We start from the raw sequence: 23,845 nt of genomic DNA on the forward strand, positions 1-23,845 counted from the left end.
AAAGACCTGGGGGTGGTGACACCAAGCTGAATGTGAGCCAGCAATGTCCCCTTGCAGCAAAGGTGGATGTGGTGTCATGGGCTACATTAGGTGAAATATTGCCAGCAGGTAGAGGGAGGTGGTCCTTCCCTTCTACTCAGTGGTGGTGAGGCTGCACCTGGAGTCCTGTGTCCAGTTCTGGGCTCCCCAATACAAGACATACTGCAGAGAGCCCAACAAAGGGCCATGGAGGTGATGGAGTGGAGCATCTCCTGTGAGGAAAGGCTGAGGGAGCTGGAGCTGTTCAGCCTGGAGCAGAGAAGGCCCAGGGGGGATCTTCCCAAGGTGAATAAATACCTGAAGGGAGAGTGCAAAGAGGATGGAGCCAGGCTCTTCTCAGTGGTGGACCGGAAGCCATGGACATCAACTGAAACACAGGAGGTTCTATCTGAACATCCTTTTACTGTGAAGATCACTGAGCTCTGGCACAGGTTGCCCAGGGAGGCTGTGGAGTCTCCACAATAAGCCACCTGGACATGGTCATGGGCAACTGGCTTCAGGTGGCCCTGCCTGAGCAGGGGTGTTGGACCAGATGAGCTCCAGAGGTACCTTCCAACCTCAGCCATTCTGTGACAGTGATTTGCGTATCCTCAACCCGTACTTAATTGGTAAGGGTTTAATTTTATCTAACTGGAAGTTATGAAGTGCAAAGCATCTGCTCCCTTATTTCATGTGAATTGCAGAATGGCTGTTGGGCTTTAAGGCTGCATGACTATTCTAGTCAGTATTTTATTAAGGCTATTCCATTAGTAATGATTTTATGGATGTATTACAAGTCTGTCTTTTATACTATTTCTCCAAGTGGGGCTTTTTAACAGCAGGCTCTGGGCCTAACATTGTTTTCTTTTTTATCTTTTTCTTTAAGAAGTCCCAAATTCTAGTGTTCTTGACTCTGGGTTAGCTGCCTGATTTAGCAACCCTGGTATTTTAAGCTTGCTGGTGAAAGATCACTTTTTCAAATGAAGAGTCCTTAGTGTAAAATGGTAAAACAACACCTTCCAGAGGGGCAATGATCAAGTTCTCTTTTTTTTTTTTTTTTTCTGACAGGCAAGTTTTTATTGAGGCTTAACCTCTTGCTTGTCCTTTTATTTCCAGTTACTCTTAAGTTCATGAGTTTTCCGTCTTTGGTGGGAGTCATAAAAGTGCCAGTTCTCACTGTGTTTCTCAGTTGCCTTCATTCATAAGGGTACAGTTCTTCATCGTTTGTTAGGAGAGTCAGACATGCTTTCTGTGCACACACCGTTCTTGTCTCAGGGGAAAGAAACCTGATACCTTTTAACCTATGAAGTAATAATGTAAGGTAAGTTGATGGGTGAATTGGGTCATTTAAAATACCCAAATATATCTGTGCATTCCACATTTTGAAATACATACTATATTCTCCATAGAAAACATCAAAATACCAGAGTGCAAGTTTATGAAGCACAAATTACACCCTTTTGCATGTGTGTTGTGATGAGTTAAAAGTGACTAATTGTGATCATGCATGCATGTTTATGCTGCTCTGTTGAAGTGTTCAAGTCTGTTTTAAGCAAGAGCAACATTCTGTTGCTGCCATAGAACTCAGTGGAGACGTGGTTTTAGTTATTATGGGAAGTAATTCCCAGTGAGAGGTAGTACGGTCTGAATATTTGTCAGAGGCCAGTACTGTGAACATTTAGTAATAACTGCTTCTAAAGGAATCTTGCAAAGCTGACAAAGGAAATTGCAAAGTGTAAGATTTCACCTAACTGAATAGGAAAGGAGGAGGGTAGAAATAAGGTTGGTGCAGTAAATTCAGAGTTTATATTCCTAACTTAACATCCTTATACCTTACCAATATTATACCTTCGTACTCTTTCAGATATTAAAAAAAACCCCAAAAAAACCAAAAAAACTCCCAAAACCAAAAGTATTTCAAAAGTTTGGTTTTCTGACTAATACCGTTGATCAATTCCTGATGTTTCATTGTTTTTCCATGGAGAGTTCACTTTTTAATTTTTTATTTAATTTGTGGAAAAAAGAAATTTCTTATGGAGAACAGACAGCCCATTTGCACTAGTGTGTGCATTAGAGCTAAGCAACTGTCAGCTTTTTTTTGAGAATGCAATCCACTTCTGATTGTGAGAAGCTATGAATAATAAATTTTTTTTAGCAAATACCTGTTGATAGTCATTCCCTGCATGTTAAGTTCAGTATCTTAACTTTATATTGTCCTTTTCAGCCCAGGTTAATCTGGAACATGTTTGGCTTGGGTGGTGGAAAAGGAAATTCCCTCCTGGTGCATGCACTTTCTGCAGTGATACCCTCGGTTTATTGTGGGTATTATACCCCTTGGGGGAAGTGTCTCACCTGCTGAATGCTGCGCAGTAGTCCAGAGGTTATGAAAGGCAGCAATTCAGGTTATTCCATGGAAACTTGCAGGTTGAGTTTAGATGAGCAAATTATAAAGTCTTTGATTTAATAATTAAAGGGTAAATTACCCATGGGGTCCACAGCATTTACTGTTCTCAGATCATTCATACAGCTTATCGCAAGTTTCCTGTATGCAACTATTGTGGACTATAAATTGGTGGGTGGTGGTGGACATTTTCTCTTTTATTTGAATGTCTGTTGTTTCAGTGATGAGATATGGTGGGATAATAGGGCGAAACATTTTAGTCCGTTATTCCCTCAGTTGCTGCAGTTGTGAATAGGAGTCCTGAGCAACCCGAGCTGAAACTTTAACAAAGCTGCAGTTCAGAATCGCTTCTGCCCTGCAAAATTCTTCCTCTGGTATGACAGGTAATGACAGCTAGCTAGGAAGTAATGCTGGCTTGAAAGGCATGCACTGATGTTTCAGCTGGTGACAGTCAAAGCCAAATGTTACCCTGTTTACAACGCATTAGTTGAGCTAAAAACTGGAACTATTTAACTCAGAGTGTATCAACATGGTATTTCTGCTGTCACCTCTTAGGGCACCATGGCTGTTAGTTTATGTTATTATGTCTGCTAGCAGGACTCAGAAAAATATAAAAAGTAAAATTCATTGCTGAAGCAAAATATATTAATTGAAAATCTCAGCATTTTTGTCTTCCCTTCCATTAATGTAGTTTTCCCATTTAATTTCCTTCTACTTACTTTTATTTTCCTGTTTAAGGGGTATCCTGGTTTCAGCTGGGGTAGAGCTTTTCCTCCATGCCTGTTGCAGAGACTGACTGAATTGAGACTTTAGAAACATGGGGAGATTTTTAGCTGGGTTTAAGCCATTTTTTCTGCTTGAGCCCACTTCAAACTTTTTGATTAATTTTTCTTAACTGTAAAACAGCAATTACTCTCATCCATTTTCCTGGACAAAATGGAGTGTCCTGTTTGCTGGGAAGTAAATCCCCCTGCCCTGTGTTTTTTCTCTCCTTAATTGAGATTTTCCTCTCTTCCTGTTGCTTTTTTGCATCTTAGTCCCCTTGCCCCCATCTGCCTGCATTCCCAGTAGTGTGTTTGTATATTGTTTCAGTACATCAGCTATAGCTTACAGCTGTTGTGAGGAAAAGCAGAATAAAGACTGTCAGAATAAATAGTATTGGTTATTGACAACAACTGCAGGAGTAATTTCTTTTTAAAAAAGTGGTTAAAACAAACTAGTATTTGGGGCTTACGGAGATTCTCATCTTGCAGGCCCCTAGAGTTAATGATTGTTTGTAGTCAGTATGGAAAACAGTGGAGTGAGGGGTCCCTTTCAACCTTTGGTTTTAAAATACTACCACACTTTTTTTAAAAAAAGCTAATGAAGCTTTTGTAGAACAGATCTGTCAGATCTCCCGTTGAGGGGTAGAAGCTGGAGAATCCCCTTCCATCACCGCCTTCTTCCTCATCTCTCTGGATTAATGAATTGTGTTCTGAATACCACCAAGACTGTGTTAGGACAGTTGTTCACAAAACCCAGAACCAATAGGAAGGTTACCAGGTCAAAAGAAGGTTTGGATGTCCTTTTGAGGGGAAAAGTAAGGGGGACAAATCCATGCTGTTCTTGCACTGATCTCTAGACTTTAGGATAGCTGTGTGACTGTATAATTCACCTTTAATAGCTCCACCTGGCTGCGTTCCAGTCCAGATTTGTTTGTAATACTCAGGATAAAGTTCCTGAGTCCTGCAGAAAGATGGGAGACTTGAGAATTGGTTTCACAGTGGTGGTGGTGTTACCCTCTCCAGCACTCAGTCAGCATGTGTCTTACCCTGAGCTGTAACAAAGGTGGTGTGACAGGTACCAGAAAGAAAATCAGACTGCCAGGTGAGCTGGTTTGGACGTGCTCATGTGCACGCTGCTCATGGTTAGCATCATCTGGCTTCTGTAGCAGAGTGTCAGAAAGCATGCCCCAAAATACTCAGGGTGGGCTCCTTCTGGGATGTGTGTGGTGGTTCTGAGATATTCGTATGTGTATTTTTAATACGGGACTGTATTGTGCCTGACAGAGTGGTGGTGGTCTGTAGTGTGATGTTGAGGCTGAATATTGCTTGTCCCAGGGTTGTGGTGAAGGAGGATTGAGTGCTTGCAGAAACGTGGCTTGGTGGCGTAGCTGTCCGCAGCGAGAGCAGTGCTCTTCCAGGGCTATGAGAGACCCCTGCCAGCTACTTCTGTAGGAAGAATTCATTGAACAGCTCTGGTGATGCAGAAGGAGGAAAGTTTCTAGTTCGCTCTTCTGTGTCAGTGTTGGCTGTATAGGAGAGAACTGGTAGAGGTATGATTTTACCTCAGTATGCAAGTGCATACAGTAAGGAGGTGTGCTAAGTCAGTGTGAAGATTTTTATAACTGAGGCCTGAGATTTGTTTGCATTTGGGTCTGAAGTCTTTATTTGTTCTGTGGGATAGTGCAGAAGCTGGATACTGTTTTACTCCTCTTGGCATTATAAAATGAATTACCTACAAAAACAAATAGTTGAGCTTAGTGTGTCTGTGAACCATGTTACTGACTGCCCCTCAAAGTTGCTTTCCAGTTATTACAAGCTGACAGTAGAAAGTAGCTTGTGCTATCAGCATGCAGATTAGATTTGCTGATCCTCTTGATTATTTTTTTTCATGTATATAGTGATCCTGAACTGTGTAGATTTCATTATTTTGTAGGTTAGTTGGATGTTAGGTGTTGCTGGTGTTTTCTTTCCTGTTCTGACAACAGAGCTAATGGATATCATCAACAGCAGAAAAACTAGTTCTGTTTGTTCTCAGGTTTCCTTTGGAGAGTAGCAGAGACCCATGCTGTCAATACGTACAGGCTGTTGTAATGATTTCCCATGTGGAAAATCAGGGGAAAGGATGTAAATGAGAGCACTCGGCTAATTTTTCCGTGTCTTTTAAAACAATGAGGCAGACACCCATGTGGTCTCCAGTGTAATTTATCAAAGAACAGAAAGAATTCACTGGAAAATGTGGTTTCAAGGGCCAGGAGACATGGAGGGGAGGACTAAGAGGAACTAAGGCTTCCCTTCATATTTGTATAGGTGCTTCTGTCCTTGTGATCTTGAAGACCAGATAGGAACCACACACCCCTCCATAAAACCTCTCAAATAAACTGTGGTTATTAGTATGACTGCTGTGGGGTTTTTTCTTAACCTCTCCTTCTTATCTGGTTTTTTCCCTTCCTTTCCTTGTAAGTAATATTATCTTCAGTGTAGCCTCTTTTTTTGCTCTCTTCTCTGTTTGTGCTTGAAGTGGGTGTGAAGATCCTTCACTGAAAAATTCTCCTGTTGCATCCTGTGGGCTGCCTGTGGGTGGAGAGAGCACTCCGTGGGGTGCCTGCCAGGAGGAGCAACAGCTGGTCACTTCCAGCAAACCCCGAGAAGCTCGGGCAGTACATCTTGTCAGTCCTAGGTCTGGCTCCCACATACATCCCTATGAATCAGCAAACTTTTCCAGAAGACACCTGGGCTAAACTAGTGGAAACGTAGAGTTAGTGTTCCTTCTGCCTGCAATATCTCTCCAGGCTTTTATGTGTATCTTGAAAGCTGGTACAAAATAACCTTCCATGTTTTTGTGTTTCTTCTCTTTGATTCAGCCTGTTTTGTGTGCATTGTCTTTAATCACTGCCTTTGCTTCACGTAGCCTCAGTCCTTGTTCTTCTTACAGGTGGCAATTTTATTGTGTGTTTTACATATCAAAGCTTTCTTGTATTAAAATTTCATTCTTTTTCTGCGATGAGATGATAATAGACAAAAGTATTAGCATGGTAACTTTATAGTGTGATGGCAGTGAAAGGCTGGATGAAAATGGAGCTCTTGAAAGACAGCAGGAAACAGAACAAAGAATTGGATCCTAACAGACCTAACACTGAAAAACAACCTGTCCATTGAAAAGCAGGAAGATTTGCGTCCTGCAGCAGCATGTGAGAGGGGAATACTGGGCAAAGATCCACAAGGTAGTACTGGCAGGGAGTAGATGCAGAGGAATGATTTCTGATGCCAGTCAAGTATTGCAGGGTTCACTGTGTTATGTAGCATCAATAATATTCTCAGAAGAAAACAGTTTAATTCTGCAGAGGTTCATGTGGTTTTGGTGGTGTGGGAGCTGACTTTACTCATAGCCAGCAGAATCTCTTGCCTTGCAGCTGTTGTTAATTTTGGTAGGAGAAGTAATAAAGCCTGTGCATTGCTAGGCACTGTACACAGACATAACATGGGGTACTGGTTGCACTTTCAGAGTTTGAGGGGGAAAAAAAAAAAAGTCTGGAAGTGGAGAACAAAGCAGGAGAACGATTTGCCTAAAATCATGCAGCAGGTTTGTGGCTGAGCTAGGACCAAAGCTCAGAGTCTTAGTTTCTGACCAGTAGTTCGCACTTGCTGTTCACTTCATGTTTTGTCATAAGCTGTTTTCATCAAGTCTGTGAAGGTGGAGCAGTGGAGAGCAGTAGAAACTAACTCCTTCCTTTTTTTTTTTTTTTTTTTCTTTTGCCCAGGTTAAGGCGTGTTTTCTGACGTTTGAAGAGCAAACAGCACCAGGGCTCCATGAATTTCAAAACTGCAGGAAGCGTGGCAGCCCTCCCTACCTCCAGCTTCCCTTCCTTACTGTGACATTCTTCTCAGGACCTTTGGTTTCATCCTCACCGGGTGTGCAGTGGCCTCCCTTGGCAGCAGAGCAGAGGAGGAGGCAGTTTGCCATCAGGGAGAGCCATGGCCTGGAGCTTGTATGTCTTTCACCTCTTTTATAAGTTCAAAGTATTGGTGCTTGTCACTTTGTGTTTGATGGTGCTATGGGCCACATTCAGTTACTTTGTGGACTCCAGACAGGAAGTTTCTAAAGTGAAGAGCATGGTGAAGGATTTCAGAAAGGTAACTAGCCTGGAGGACAGTCAAAAGGAAGAGAAGATGGAATCAATTGCAGATGTCTCCACGGTGAAGCCATTTCAGGGTCACTGCCCAGCGCTGTCTCCGTACCTGCGTAAGTGATGGTAACTTTGGAGAAAGGAAAGCACATCATCTGCTTTGGTACTGCTGACTTGTTTTTCTTCCTAGACACTTCTCCTGTGAAACAAATACAATGCAACCAGTTGCAGTAAGCACTTCTGAGTGAAGAAGTGACTTGTGGCCCAGAGTGCCTGTGCAGTGTCTGGCTGGGATAGCAGCCCCCGTGGTGCTGTGCTTCACACTTGTGGCTAAAACCGCTTTGGTAACGCACCAGTGACCTGGCTGCTGCTGAACGGTGTTTGCACACTGCTGAAGCTTTGTGTCTCTCTTTCTTGGCCCCCTAAAATCTGGTAGGCTGGGGGTGGGCAGGAGTTTGGGAGTGGACACAGCTGGGACAGCTGACCCCGAGTGACCGAAGGGATATTCCCTACCACGTGACCATACCCTTGATCATGCTCAGCAATAAAAACTTGGGGAAAGGAGGAAGGGGGGGTGTTCATGGTTGCAGCTTTTGGCTTCCCAGCAACTTCTCTACATGCTGAAGCCCTGCTTCCTAGGACATGGCTGGATGTCTGCCTGCCAATGGGAAGTAGTGAATTAATTATTTTTTTTTGCCTTGCTTGTGTGTGCAGCTTTTTTTTTTTTTTAAATTAAACTATCTTTATCTCAACCACGAGTCTTTTCACTTTTCTTTAATGTTTTGCCTTTACTTGATTAGATGTACTTTTTGTCTCTATCTTGACAATTGAAGGACTCCACAGCTGTGTTGGGGTTAGCACTGCTTAGGATGAAGGTTCAAATAGGTGTCTGTTTCCTTGGTCTGGCCATTTTTATTAGTCCACTCCCCCCCCCCCCCCCCGTCTTGGTACTACTAGCAGCACCACACTTCTGCTTTGCAATATCATGTCATTTGTCTTCCTTTTTGTGAACCTGATTAGGGATTTGTTTGGGAAGCTGGATTCTCCCCTCTTTCCCCATGTAGTCCAAAAATCTGCTGTCTAGCTGCACACCCCCACCCCTGCCCCCCGAGACAGATTTGTTTATGTAAATGCAATGCAGCTGTAGCTGTCACAGTTGCCTGCATTGTTCTCTTTCATGGGTTTGCTGAGTCTGGAGGGGCTGGAACTAAAGCTCAGTGCAAGAGAAATGGTGAAAATTTCATTTGGTTACAGAAAGCCTTGGTACATTTTATCTTACAGATTTATAGCCTTGAGCCTGTGATGCTTTTGTTCATGCTTTAAGCAGAGAAGAAGACTTACAGCCCCAGTCCTGTGTCTCATTCCACTTTTCTCTCCTCTGCTTTGCCCTGATAGACGTTTCTGGCCAATCGTCCTGCAGTAGGGTGGAACTTTTCTTGATATTTTTTTTTTTAATTGTCATTACTCTACAATCAGTTTAAGCAACTAAACACTTGATACTCTCTCCTTCCACTGCCTGCGTAATATCGTTGTAGCACTACTTTTGTCTTGGAAGGGCAGGGAAACTAACGGGCTTGAACGTGGGTTTCTTATGCTGGTCACAGAGTGCCTCATTAGGTTACTGGACTAGCCACAACCAGAAATGACTCAGGAAAGCTTCTTGTGCTTCTCCTACAGGAGGTGCCAGCAAACTCACCTTCAAAGCATCCCTCACACTAGAAGAAGTGCAAAAGGAGAACCCTCAGGTCACCAAGGGCCGGTATCACCCAACAGAGTGCTCAGCATTGCAGCATGTGGCCATCCTCATCCCACACCGCAATCGAGAGAAACATCTACTGTACCTCCTGGAGCACCTCCACCCTTTCCTACAGAGGCAGCAGCTGGACTATGGCATCTATGTTATTCACCAGGTGAGGCAACTGTGAGGAGATGGGTTTGGGTGGGGATGATGCTGGTGCTCTGCAGCCTGAGGAGAGGCGTGCTGCTGCCTCTGCTGTCTAATGTCAGACCTCCATGCCTGCTTCGAACACTTCTACTTGTTGAGGGATGCAGTGGTGCATGCAGCCGTTGTTGGTAGCACGATAGGATCTCTCTCAGCTCCTGTTAGCAAGGCTGGGAGGTGTTAATAAACAGTGTCACAGAATCACAGAATCGTCTAGGTTGGAAAAGACCTTGAAGATCCTCCAGTCCAACCATTAACCTAGCACTGACCATTCCCAACTCCACCAGATCCCTCAGCGCTGGGTCAACCCGACTCTTCAACCCCTCCAGGGATGGGGACTCCCCCCCTGCCCTGGGCAGCCCATTCCAACGCCCAACAACCCCTTCTGGAAAAAAATACTTCCTAAGAGCCAGTCTGACCATGCCCTGGCACAGCTTGAGGCCATTCCCTCTTGTCCTGGTGCTTGTTCCTTGGTTCAAGAGACTCATCCCCCCTCTCTGCACCCTCCTTTCAGGTAGCTGTAGAGGGCCATGAGGTCTCCCCTCAGCCTCCTCTTCTCCAGACTAAACCCCCCCAGTTCCCTCAGCCGCTCCCCATCAGACCTGTGCTCCAGACCCTGCACCAGCTCCGTTGCCCTTCTCTGGACACGCTCGAGTCATTCAATGGCCTTTTTGGGGTGAGGGGCCCAAAACTGAACACAGGAATCGAGGTGTGGTCAGATCCCTTCCCTGTCCCTGCTGGCCACGCTAGTGCTGATACAAGCCAGGATGCCATTGGCCTTCTTGGCCACCTGGGAACACTGCTGGCTTTAACTGCTATCCATTTCTCTAAGTACTTTATTATTTCTGAGTTAACATTCAAGGTAAGCTTCTTTTGCGTTACTAATGCAACTTGGTTCTCTTGCAGTATACACGTATGTAACTAGGCTGATGTGTTTTCTATCTTTTAAAATTTGGAGTTGTTTGGATTGAAGGCCTCAGTTTGTATCTGTCTCTTCTTTCCCATCTGCTTGCTGGCTGTCATGCTTAGTAAGCTGTGCGTATCATGTTGTACTTCTGCTGTCTCAAACTAAACACAACAGCTACTGCTTGTAGGTGCTTTACTTGCCAAGCAAGGGCCGTGGGAAGTAGTAGTCCATGGAAGAGCACTATGTTCCTGATTTATTAATTTTATTTACTTTCTAGCTCTGCTGAGTCAGCAGCTAAAATCTGAGCATACAGATTTGTGCCACATTCTTTCATCTAAGGTGCTTATGTTCTAGTTGCATGAACTAAAAGCAGTATAGATTTCTTTTGCAATATGTTGTCTTTTTCTTAATCTTTCATTGTGTTTTCTTTTACTGTCATTTACTTATGTGTTCTGCTTTAACTCTAAACAGATTTTTCAGACAGTGGGAGAAAAACGTGATAAATCAATATAGTTTCTCTTCCCTTCTGTTTTTAAGAGGCTAAAGTCAATTAACCAGTACGAGGCAGTGCATTCTAGGTTGAAGCTTATGCTTTTGCTCAACGGTGCAGCAGAACAGCAACAAAAGTCATGGCAAGGTATATACTCCAGTTGGAACAGACTGTTCTTTCATTGTTTAGAGTCACCAAGCGACCTGTAGAGTGGAAAACCAGGCTTTTTTCTGCATTAGTATGTACCGTAACCATACATATAATGGCTCAATCCAGCTAGCAAGCAGTGGTTAGCAATAAATCATTGGTAGAATGGGCATATGCACTTTATTTATTTAATATGTGAGGTGGGGAACAGCTGTTGTTATGGTAGCAAAAAGTAATACAGCAATATGAAAGTGCTGCTCCCATCAAACAAAAATGTCGATCCTGGACTTGTTCTATCAGAGTTTTTCCCAGAAGACTGGAAGCTTTCACTTAGCCTCTCCATGTAGATAGGTATGCCCAAAGACTGGAAAGTGGGTCTAACAAAACTCTTTTTATGGCACATCCATTTGCAGTGTCCATTTGTGATGTCATTAGTTATTTTAAGTATCTTTTGAGGAAAGATATAGCTAAAATCAGGATTTAACTATTAAAAATACAGAGTTTACTTTGGAGGAAGATTAAGAAATGGGCCTTCTATATTTTTCTCTGTAAGCCATTGAAGGGCATAAGCCAGATCTCTTGTTTATGGGCTACTTGTAACATCCTGAAAATCGTGTTTCTCTGCACAAATATGTGGATGAATGAGGGAAGTGCTGAAAAAAATGAGTTTGTAATACATACATTGGGAAAGTATTCACCCTTTAACTTTGTATTGTGGTCAGTGTTCTTCTTCCTTAGAAACAAGGGGACCAAGACTCTCATCAATAAAAGATGAGTGTAAACTTTGCTGTTTGTTCAGCATGTGGTCTACAGTTGAAAACTGCCCTTCCTGGAAAGCAATTTTAGCTGTCGCTTGGCAACCTTTGTGCAGGAAGTGGGCTGTGGTGCCTGACTACTGATGGGGGTGACAGAACTGCAGCAGACACTTGATGCTGCTGCTGAACTGGCCTGGGTTTGTTACCCAATACGAGTGAAGTTCCCCGCAGGTTCTTCACCAGCCATCTGAACTGTTCACTGAATCATCTATGTTTTCATCAGCGGGAGAAGATTATCTGACAGATATTTTCATATACAGGATGCTTTAAGAAACCAAACAAAACCCAACAACAAAAGCACACACCAAAAAAACGCACTCAGAAATTTAGCATCATAGATTTTGGGTGAATTGTATCTGAATTTTTCTTGGAAAAGTCTTTCCCTGACTGAGAATGGAAGCAACTGATTATCCCTTTTGTATTTCTCAGAGTGGGCACGAGGTTGTATTCCCTAACTGTAAGTATGGAGCCATAAATCCCATAAATCATCTCTTTGCAGGAGCAGATGTCTGTTAGTGATGGTGAACAAATCAGTGCTTCTGAGCAAAGTATTACTTTTTAGAACAATAAAGCATGCTTTTTATATAACTGCTCTTCCCTACAGGTAACCTTCTCTCAGTCTGGGAAGGCCAGCTTCTTTCTCACCTTCCATGGAGCCTCTATCAGTCCAGGCACCTTGTAGCAAATGATCTCTTTCTCTTGAAAATTGCTTTTTTAATTCTTTCAAGTACACCATGTTCCAAGCTCTGGAAAATGACTGTCCTGTCAGTTTGTGGGAGCACAGGGCTTGGCCTTCTGACTCCCAGGTGGCAACTTGAGGCAACTTGCCACCTTGTCCTCAAAGAGCAGAAAGCCTTCTACAGGCTGGCATGTGTGCACTGCCCCGTAAAAAATAAATAGCAAGATAAGCACTCCTGTTGCTCTGGTGAATGGTGAAGTGGTAAGCTGACAAAGCTGCCAGGTGTGTGTGTGTGTATATATATATGTATACCTCAAAGATGAAAAATGGTGTTTTTGGAAAGCAGAGATGCACTAACATAGCAAAAGCAAATAATGAAAACTAGTAAAAGTCAAGTGGAGCTGTGTGCTAGGGGGAGTCCCTGTGCAGCAGCATAATTAGATCATAGATAGGAGTTAAAAATAGAGAGACCTACTTTTCATTTCCCACTCTGCCACCTACTGTGTGACCTCAGGAAATACAGTGAACTCTTTAAGCACTGCAGTCCTCTAAACTCAGTGGATGAGCATAAATCATCTGTGGCAGGTGCTCTGACATCTGTAAACTAATTAGTGTGAGAGTAATGGTGGTTTTGATTTTTTTTGTTGTTGGTGGTTTTAGCTTTTTAAAAACTCCGTAAGCCTTACTGACATGACAGTATGAAGCGCCAGATTCTAAACTGTTTACTGGTACCTCTTTTGTTACGTAGCCTGATGGGAACTCCAGGACAGGAGCAGCAATAGTAGTGAGAGTGCATCACGCAGCATGCATGCTTCTGGTGTGCACCTAGACTGTAGCTGTAGACTCTCCTAGCCCTGGCTGTGTTTGTTCGTGACAAGTAGAGACTGAACAAACTCTCTGCTGCTGTATCCCATGTTATGGGGCAGCACTTTGTGTAGCTACTGCTGTAAAGGCTGTGACACACAAATGTGGTTGCAAATTAAAAGCTTAAAACAAATGCCCAGGAGTGGTTCTGGTTCAAAAGAAAAGGCTTGACACCTTCTTCAGAGGTCTTTTTCCATTCTCTTCCACAGGCTGGCAGCACCAAATTTAACCGTGCTAAACTGCTGAATGTAGGATACCTAGAGGCCCTAAAAGAAGCGAACTGGGACTGTTTCATTTTCCATGATGTGGATCTGGTGCCAGAAAATGACTTTAACATCTACATGTGTGACAGACAACCAAAGCACCTTGTAGTTGGCAGGAACAATACTGGATACAGGTAGGAAACCAGGAATATGGAAGGAATACCAACTGGGAAATGCCGTGTTACTGATAACGTTCCTCTTCTGATGGAGCTTTTGCTGGGATCTACCCTTCCTCCTGCCAGCAGGTTTCTGGTGGTAATGCTTCGTCTCTCTGGAGTGTCTTCTGACAAAAGAGAACTGGATGCATACCTCTGAAGTCAGCCCTGTGGTCTGTACAAATGATCGTTGTCATTGTTCTGGTTTCTGGGGTGAGGTGAAAGGTGTTCTGAGAAGAAAACAACCTGCCAGTGGTTGTGCAGAGAACTTCTGTTAAAGCTAGAAACACATTTGCAGACTTCTGGTTCTGTGATTTGAGGGTGTGATCTTACTATAATGAAACTTGCCACTTACCTTTTGCTGTTGAAGAGGTAATGTCTGCTGTTGAGCACTCAAGTGTGAGAATTTGCCAAGAGATAGGGTTGTCCTTTATTTGGCTGGACAGTGTCTAATACAGGATCATTCTGATTTTTAAATGGGTCCCCTAAGTGCCAGTGTGATATAGATAATTTAACGTGAGAAGCCGGGTGCAGCCCACCTCAGAAAAAGGGTGACTGAACTTGATGAATTTAATGACTACAGTGTTTTCACTGAACTTGTTTCTTTCAAGATTCACCTCTTATGTCACTTTAAACATTAATTAGAAGTGAGCTTTTCAAAAGCTGATCTCAAAGTACTCTGAAGTAAAACTCTGCTTCACTTCTGGGTTTCCTTTGTCAAATACATGAGAAATAGGTGGGATGTGCACATTCTGGTACAGAATAATATTCACTTTGCAGTCATTTAGTGAAAACTGGAACAAGCACACATGAACTAGGCTTGTGATGGGCTTTGGAGCACTGTGCCTTGCAGAGAGAATGCTGAGGGCTATTGGATGGTCAGTGCACCAAAGCAACACAAACACTGCTTTGATTAACTGACAAGCATGTATAGAATCCAGGCTAATCACATGGCACAAAGCTTCAGGTGCTTTACTTAACCTCCTGTGCCTTAGTCACTGCAAGTGTTTTTCTTAGTTAAGCATGCAGATGGATTTTTGCTTGCTTTTACTAAGGGATCTTCTTACTTTTAATTTCCTCAGGCTTCTCCTGTTTGTGGAAGGGAGCTGTTAGTAAGGTCAGCTTTAAGCTTTGGCTTTAGAGAGTATGAACAAAATGTTTTTGTTGTGAATACCTTGCACCAGTATTCACTAAGGATACTAGTGGCTTAAATTTGATTCATACTTTCTTTTTTTGTGTCACTGCCTCTGTTTACACATCCATGAAGTGGGAATAATAATGCTCTACTTCCAAGGGAATTCCTGGGTACCTCTGAAGGAATTCAGATCCTGAGCTCAGGAATGATACCTAAACTGAGCTGAGACTACAGGTTGAAAGCCCAGTTGGGTGACCTCCATGTTTTGCTTGGGCCAAGGTGAGCATACCGAGACGTGAGGAGGCTGAGCAAACTGAAGTCACGTGTTCTTCTTTTAACACAAAATACCTTGGGCAGGAATGTGAGGGTTTTGTGGGTTTCCTGGAGGTTGTTGTTTGTCTTGTTTTCCTTCCAGGGAGGTTACCTCCCATGGTGATGGTGTGCATGGTAATCTTAACAGTTGTGCTTCTTTGCAGAGCGAGTACCTTATGTCTAGTTACATAAACTAAACTCAGTTTTAGATACTTTGGGAAAGAGATTTATATATTAAAACTTTGAAGGTAAGGGTGGGAAAACTTTTTTATCTTAGCGAAGCTATTGCCTTGAGACCAGCACAACATCCTTTCCAAATGACCATTTCTACTGTATGGTTTCTTCAGTCCAATTTTTAAAATCCCAAAGGAGGGAAGAGGTGGTTGAACACTTAGAGGTGCATTTTTTGCAGACAATCTCACCTAGGAGCAAGATATGCCTGGGCCCTGCCAGGTCTTCCCTGACTGGGGTTGACCTAGCACTGAGGGATCTGGTGGAGTTGGGAACGGTCAGTGTGAGGTTAATGGTTGGACTGGAGGATCTTCAAGGTCTTTTGTGACCGAGATGATTCTGTGATTCTGAGTGGGCAGCACCATCCTGGTTACATCTTGGGCTCCTTCAGTCTCTGCCTCTCCAGTGGTGTAGTGGAATTATGGGATGCTTAAGCAAGCAGCGGGGTGCTTATGTGGCTGTGTGGGTGGGCAGTCAGTTCCCAAATCCTACCAGGCTGCTGGAATGGGGATTGTTGGTGACTGGCAGTGCAGCCTGAAAGCACGGCTGGAGAGGGCTCTTCACTGCTGTCACTGTTTATGGGACCTCCTTGCTGCCTGTCCCACCTGTTCCCTGCATTTTTCTAGAGCACCCATCCATAGCAGAAGTCTCAAGGTAGTAATGCATAATTAAAACTTAATAGGCCCTCCCCTGCCTTATGGTTTGTCTCCTCTAGGAGAGGAGATAAAGTGGAGAGATCAAGGAAGACTAGAAATTCCAGAGGTAGAAAAAACTGCAGGTAAAGCATGAGAAACTGCATCTGCCTAGAATGATCCTTTTTTGTATGTCTATATAGATGACACCATCTTTTAGGAAGTATATCACAGTCCCAGCACATGACAGTTGAAGCTCTTTTCAGACAACTGGAAGAAGCCTTATGTATACAGGCCCTGGTCCTCATGGAAGACTTTAATGTTCCTGGTATCTGCTGGAAGGGCAACACAACAGGGCACAAGTAACCCAGGAGATTTTGGCAGTGAATTGATGATAAATTCCTGACACAGGTGATCAGAGCTGATGAAGGGAGGTGTTCTGCTGAACTTTATACTTGCAAACAATGAAGAACGGGTCAGAGATGTGAAGGTCAGAAAAAAGGAGGGAATACGGCAAATAGCAGGATCAACTAAGCTGGACTTCCTGTTCAGGGATCTGCTTGGAAGAATCACTTGGGAGATGATCCTGGAGAGAGGACGGGTTCAGGAGAGCTAGTAGATCTTCAGGAGTTGCCTTCTTCATGCTCAAGAGTGGTCTGTTCCCCTGTGCAGGAAGTCAGGCAATGGTGGATGGAGGCCTGCATGGATGAGCAAGGAGCTCCTGAGAAAACTCAAACAGAAAGCATGAAAGAGGTGGAAGTAGAGTCAGGTGACTTGCCAGGACGCACAAGATAATGTCTAAGCGTGCAGGGATGGGGTTAGGAAAAACAAAGCCTCTCTGGAGTTGCCTCGCAAGCAACAGGAAGGGCAGTGTGAATGGCTTCCGCAGGTACATCAGCTGCTGGGAAGACTAGGGAAAATGTGTCCTGTGGCAAGACTTGCCTTCAGGAATGTCAGGTATCTGATACTAGTGAAAAAGTCTGGACTTACAAAGACTTAACTCTTGGTAGAGGAGGATCAAGTTAAGGAATGCTTAAACTGGGCACACACCATAAAACTATGTGACCTGATGGGATGTATCCATAAGGGAACTGGCTGCTGTCACTGTGAGGCCATTCTGTTATCTTTGAAAGGTCATGATGACTGGGAGAAGTTCCTGAGGACTGGAGGAAAACAAAGATCACTCCTATCTTCAGGACAGGTGAGAAGGAGGATGTGAGGAACTACAGGCCAGTCAGCCTCACCTTTTAATCCCTGGAAGGTGATGAAGCAAGTATGTTCACAAGTCATGCCCAAAAAACTTCATAGCCTTCTCTGATTTGACTAGCTTGGTGGATGAAGGAGGTTAATGTTTATCTTTGACTTAAGGTGGCTTTCAGCACTGTCTTCCATGACATCTCCATTGACAAAGTGATGAAGTATGGACTAGTAAGTGGACAGTGAGATGGACTGAAAACTGTCAGAACTGCTGGGCTTAGAGGGTTCTGGTCAGTGGACCAAAGTTCAGCTGGAGGCCAGTCACTAGTGGTTTACTCCAGAGTTTGATACCAGGGCTGGGACTAGTTAACATCTTTACTAGTAACCTGGATGATAGGGCAGATTGCACCCTCAGCAAGTTTTCAGAAGATAGAAATGTTGGAGGGATGTGATTGATCACAAAATCATCTAGGTTAGAAAATACCTTGAAGATCCTCCGGTCCAACCATGAACCTCACCCTGACCGTTCCCAGCTCCACCAGATCCCTCAGCGCTGGGTCAACCCGACTCTTCAACCCCTCCAGGGATGGGGACTCCCCCCCTGCCCTGGGCAGCCCATTCCAACGCCCAACAACCCCTTCTGCAAAGAAATACTTCCTAAGAGCCAGTCTGACCCTGCCCCGGTGCAGCTTGAGGCCAGTCCCTCTTGTCCTATCGCTTGTTACTTGGTTCAGGAGACTCATCCCCCCTCTCTGCACCCTCCTTTCAGGGAGCTGTAGAGGGCGATGAGGTCTCCCCTCAGCCTCCTCTTCTCCAGACTAAACCCCCCCAGTTCCCTCAGCCGCTCCCCATCAGACCTGTGCTCCAGACCCTGCACCAGCTCCGTTGCCCTTCTCTGGACACGCTCGAGTCATTCAATGGCCTTTTTGGGGTGAGGGGCCCAAAACGGGTATCAAGGTGCAGGCACTTTTGTCAGGCTGGAGAATGTGGCCAACAGGAACCTACAGAAGTTCAACAAAGGGAAATGGAGAGTCCTGCACCGGGAGAGGAGTAACTCTGTGCACTCTGTGCTGGAGGCCAACTGTCTGGAAAGCAGCTTTTCAGAAAAGGATCTAGCTTTGCAGTATTGCCCTGTGATAGAGGCCAGTAGCATCCTGGGCTGCATTAGGAGGGAGGGTGCCAGCAGGTTGAGGGAGGTGATTGTTCCCTTCTGCTCAGCACCACTGGGACAAACCCTGGAGTGGTGTGTCCAGTTCTGGGTTCCCCAGCACAATAAAACCGTGGACATACTGGAGTGAGTCTAGAGAAGAACCATGAAGATGATTTGCAGCATGTGACGAGAGGCTCAGAGTGCTGCGACTGCTCTGCCTGGACAGAGAAGGAGCTTGTCTGTGTGTACACGTACCTGATGGGAGTAAAGAAGGCAGAGCCAGACCCTCCTCAGTGAAAGGCAAGAGGCAGTGGGCACAAACTGATACACAGGAAATTCCATTTAAACATACAAAAAAGCTTTTTTTACTGTGGAGGAGGTCAAATACTGGAACAGGCTGCCCACAGAGGTGGTAGAGTCTCCATAAGGATGGAGATACTCAGAACCTGAATGGACATGTTCCTCAACAACTTGCTCTGGCAGATCCTGCTCTGAGCAGATGGGTTGGACTACTTGATCTCCAGAGGCCCCTTCAACCTCCACAGTTCTCCTGTCATGCTATGACAGGAGCAAAAATCAGCCAGGAAAAATAGTTTAAGGGAGGTTGTGTGTGGTGTTTGGGGTTGGTTTTTTTGGTGTTTGTAAATTAGTAAACCAGAAATAGTAATAAGCATTGCACATTTGCTTGTCTGTCATGTAAACTGCCGTAATGGATATGTTCTAGCCCTGGCAATTTGTTAATCTGCTTGGATTCATGTACATCTAGAAATCCAAATGCAATCTGCAGCCACGTGCGCATCACTTCTGAAGTTGGCAGTGGTGGGGTAGCAGGGGTTGTGTTGGAATGCTGACCTTAAGGGCCAGGAAAGAGGCAGGTAGCATAAAAAGCAATTAGCAAAATGCTGTAAGATGATAAGTATGGTATGTAAATAATTTTTTTAAAGTAGATCCAGTTTCCAGGACAAGGAAGGTAGAAGGTAGAAATTAATCTCCTTCAGAGCTGAGCTCCATCACATTAACATTAGGTTCCGATGTAACTTGCACTGTGCCTTGGAATTGGTCCTGCAGCATCCCATAGCACATGCCCCCTTGCCGTGAGCTGACTTCAGTCTCAAGTTTTTCAGATTCAGCTCTAAGCTAAGGTAGTCAAAGGATTGCTATCAGTATTGCAAAGCTGTATTAGTGTGTAAGCTTTGTGCCTTTTCTACTCATCAGAGTCCTTGAGATGAAGTGCTGCCTTGGCTGATAAGGGCAATTGTTGAAAGAGAGGAATTACTGAAGATGGTTCCGTTCTCTCAGCTGGAGAGTGAACTTTTTCTGGCCTAAAGCCAATCAACATATTTTTATGAAAAGAGTACAAGACTAGCCTCATGGTTTTGTGCACCTTTAACTCCATGAAAGACAAGTCTAGATCAAGAGTTTCAGAGTCATATTTTCATTGTTAGTAGAATTTGACTTCCTGAATTCTTCATTCTCTCTTGTGTACTTCTAGGTTACGGTACCGGGGGTATTTTGGAGGTGTAACTGCTCTAACAAGAGATCAGTTTTCCAAGGTGAATGGATTCTCTAACAACTACTGGGGTTGGGGTGGAGAAGATGATGACCTTCGAATCAGGTAAAAAAAAAAATTTATTTTTTTTAAAGAAAGGCTAGACGGAAATGGATGTGAAAGGTGGAGGAATTGGTTTAAAAAAAAAAAAAAAAAAAAAAATTTGGGGTACTTTACACCTAGCCTCTAAAGGTGGATCTGTGCAGGAGCCTTCAGTTCAAAACAGTATTACAGTGGGGATTTGGAGTGCAAGATGCAGTTCTGTGAAGAGTTTCCTCTTTGCAAAGGTTACACATGCCCGAGACCTGGTGGTCTTCCTGACAGCATTCCTGCCTGGCTGTGGGTTTTGTTATGTTTGGTTGGTTTGTTTGGCTTTGTTTTTGTCTCAGCCACACAGTATTTGTATTCTCCCTTGGAAACTGGTTGTAACAGAAATAAGGAGACTGGAGTGTGATTTGCCAAAGAGACAAAAATGTATTGAGTTCCAATACTTTGCAAGAATGTGGGAGTGTTTTGGTTTTGGTGGGATTGGGTTTTTTGCATTCATTGACTATCATGATTTACTCCAAGGAGGGCTCAGTTTGCACATGGGTGGTGTTGACTATAGTTAAGATAGTGAGTAACTTGAATTTTAGACAGACTGCGTGTATATGCATATGTCCTTTGCTCTTGTTAAAACTAGTTCTGCAGATGTGTCTGTCAAAGTAAGAGAAACTTGTTAGTTTGAGAGGTTTAGTGGGACAAAGACGTCAACAAAACTTTTATGTTGATCTTCTTAGGCCCTTTGCCAAGGAAGAAATCTCTAATCCTGTATTGCTTTAGTGAAGGAAGGGCCGGGGGGAGAACAAACAGAAAAAACCCACTATCCTGCAAGCTCTGCTGGCAGAGCCTGTGAGTTTGTAACTTAGGTATTACTCTGTCATTCTTAAGTGTTTGTCCCTTTCAGTTGTGTAAATATGTGAACAGTTTGGGGACATAAAATTCATATCCATGGTGATGTTAAATGGTTATACTGGCTGCAATCAAGTGTGTTAAAGTTAAGAACTTCCAAATGAAAGTTGTTCTCTGTCAGTTCAGCAGATCAGTCAGCTGTATCTCAAGAAGTCTAAAAAGTCTAGTGGAGATGTGGATTTTTGTCCCTTCTTAATCACAACTTTTTTCCTCTGTAGCCCTAGCTGGAGACACCAGCTTCTCCTCTGTGACCTCTCGGGAGCTGGTTTTTATAGTAGTAAGGGATGGCTTGGTACCATCTTATTCCCTAGCTTCCTGAGAAGTGTCAGTTAACGAGTGAACAAAGGCAATAGTGGTGTTCTTTCAAATGTTGCTGTGAGCAGCAGAGCGCCAGCCATGCAGCAGATCAGCAGGATTTACTGAGGGTCTCTACAATGTTTGGAGCGGTTGGAATCAAGTAGTTCTTTGCAGAAGGGGTTGTTGGGCGTTGGAATGGGCTGCCCAGGGCAGGGGGGAGTCCCCATCCCTGGAGGGGTTGAAGAGTCGGGTTGACCCAGTGCTGAGGGATCTGGTGGAGTTGGGAACGGTCAGTGTGTGGTTAATGGTTGGACTGGAGGATCTTCAAGGTCTTTTCCAACCGAGATCATTCTGTGATTCTTTGAAAAGCGATCCTTCCTTGTGCGTGGTGCCTTGTAACTTTGCAGCTGTTGAGGTAGAAACGAAACCGTATGACCCAGAGCGCACACCACAACTGGGCTCGGCTTGTGCCTTTCCTCCTGGGTGGATCTCGGGCTGGGCTGGTGCAGTGGGTGGCGGCCTTCCTAAGCGGAGACAGCAGATGGCAGCAGCCCCCTCTGTATCTTCAACACCTCAGGCCGGAGTCCTCTTAGGTGCTACCGTTCTGTCTCTGGTCAATGTGATGGGCTCTTTTGGGCCCATCAGGGGTGCATCGCAAGATTTTTTTCAGATCGTTTGTTGTATTTGTTTGATAACTTACTGCTACAGTCACTGGAAACCTGTAAGGGGCTCAATTTCTTCAAGTCTTGGTTTTCTACTGCACTTTCAGCTGCTGATGTGACTAGTAAAGACTTGGGCTCTTCCTTAATTCCAGTGTCATGAAGTTAATCCTTTCTGCTGACAGCAAAATTGTTGTGTTCCACAGATACATTTAATAAGGCCAAAACCTCCAAGTGCCTGATGCCAGACACTTAAATCCATGCATGGGGCTTATATTTCCTTGAGAACAGTGGCAGAAACACTTTCTTCCATATGAACAAATAAGAACCTTTCAGCTGTCTACCAACTATTAAAAAAGAAAACAAGCGGGTTTTTTTCTTAATTGAAGAACTATCAAGTATAGGGGCTTATTGCAGGAGCTGAGATGAAGTTGTTGCTACAGCCCTCCCAGGTTAATCCAGGGCAGTAGAAACTATACCAGACAATACCAATTTAAACATACTCTGTCATATAATGTGTGTTTAAAGCTCTCCATGACCTGTACTGTAGTAGCTACCTGCTTCCGTTCAAAACAAGGGGGTATGTGTCACTCTATTGGACCAGTTCTCCAGAAATGCAACTCTGAGCCCCATTTCTTTGGCAAAGTGGGTTGTGGAAGGGATGCAGATGAGTTTCCTATAGTTCTCTGCTTGCTTCCATGGCACCTACAAGAGATGGAAGTCTCCAAATGTTGGTTTTTTCCTTAAGAGCTTGTCTATAGGTGATGTCTTGCTCATGGCACTATTGTTTCTTCCAGGGTTGAGATGCAGAAGATGAGAGTGGTGAGGCCATCTGCTGATGTAGCCAGGTACACCATGATCTTCCACAAACGAGACCATGGTAATGAGGAGAATGGAGAGAGGTAAGTCAAGAACAGTGTTCCAGCTTGTATTGTCTTGGTATGCAGCTAGGAGACGGGGGCCACGGTCTTTGCGGTACCCAAAGGCTCTGGGGGACACCCCTGTGACACCACCATTCACAGCTGGCAGCTAGTGTGTACAGGTCTGCCTAGATCTGACAGGGTGATGATGTTCCTTAAACTTACAAAGCTATAGTTATGTGGATCTGATTTGAGTACGTGATTTCAGAAATTAAACTAGAGGACACTCTTCCCCATGTCTGATTGTCCATGCTGAGGACAGCAAAAACATGACTTCATGGTCCCATTAGATACAGACTGGCAGCAGCTCTGCTTCCAAGTTTCCCAGTAGTGGGAAAGAGCTCCAACCTCCTCTCCTTTGCATGTCAGTGAAGATTTTCTCCTCTTTGTCCTCAGGATGAAGCTGCTACGTCAGGTATCTAGAACATGGAAAACAGATGGGCTGAACTCTTGTTCATATAAACTGCTCTCAGTGGAACATAACCCTTTGTATGTCAACATCACAGTGGATTTCAGCGTGCAGCCCAAGATCTCATAAGGGTGAGCACCACAGGTTATGGGAAATGGCAACAGGTCTTGGTTCTGGTGGCTGTTCCAGCAGATGATTCCTGGTGCTCTGTGTGAAAGAGGCCTTCAGGAGTGAAAGTTTTTCTTCACAGCATCTGATTGATTGGTTGAGACCTTCCTTTTGTGAGAACTGGAGAGATGGACTGACCCAAGGGACAGGACCTCATGTTCTGTGCACTTTCTGTTGGGACATTTGCAAAAGTGTCCTTGTTTGGGCTGGTCCATAGAAGGACTTGAACTAAGTCTCCTGAAAAAAAATTTGTTCTTGCAACTGTTCCTAAACTTATTTGTTGTAGGGGGAAGGCTGCCTAGCACTGCCAACACTGCTGTGACTTCAAAAGGAACAGGACAGTCTTTTCTCATTAAAAGCACAAGAATTCTTCAACTACAAACTTGCTGAGAAAAGCTATTTTTTTCCATCTGAGGGCTGCTTATGTGTGAGGGAAGGGCAGTAATGGTAATGGGGGAGGAGATGTTGAAAATCTCTCAATAAATACACTCCGTTGAATTCAAAAGGCTTCTCTTGTCCTGTGTGAGCTCAGCTCTCCCTGCTGTGGGACTGCTTAAGTGTCCTGTGGCAAAAGCATCTCAGTTCTGCTGCAGGCTGTGGTGTTCTGGAGAGATCTGGGAGGAAATACACTGGCCAACTCTGTCAGATGGAAAGAAATTCCTGTCT

At 44.2% G+C, this 23,845-nt stretch overlaps 1 protein-coding gene across 4 annotated transcripts in view; it reads left to right on the forward strand.

Annotated features, from left to right (window-relative positions):
• B4GALT4 (beta-1,4-galactosyltransferase 4) overlaps positions 1-23,658 on the forward strand; it is a 35,095-nt gene extending 11,437 nt beyond the window's left edge. For all 4 annotated transcript variants that reach the window (XM_074927871.1, XM_074927879.1, XM_074927896.1 and 1 more), the window contains 6 exons: positions 6,942-7,423; positions 8,985-9,217; positions 13,361-13,548; positions 19,719-19,841; positions 22,480-22,584; positions 22,999-23,658. In XM_074927871.1, the coding sequence (XP_074783972.1) occupies positions 7,156-7,423; positions 8,985-9,217; positions 13,361-13,548; positions 19,719-19,841; positions 22,480-22,584; positions 22,999-23,140 (1,059 nt within the window). In that variant the 5' untranslated portion in view covers positions 6,942-7,155 and the 3' untranslated portion in view covers positions 23,141-23,658. The remainder of the gene's footprint in view (positions 1-6,941; positions 7,424-8,984; positions 9,218-13,360; positions 13,549-19,718; positions 19,842-22,479; positions 22,585-22,998) is intronic.
• The last annotated feature ends 187 nt before the right edge of the window (positions 23,659-23,845 follow it).

This window comes from Athene noctua, chromosome 1 (genome assembly GCF_965140245.1).
Source record: "Athene noctua chromosome 1, bAthNoc1.hap1.1, whole genome shotgun sequence".
NCBI classification, from domain to species: Eukaryota; Metazoa; Chordata; class Aves; order Strigiformes; family Strigidae; genus Athene; species Athene noctua.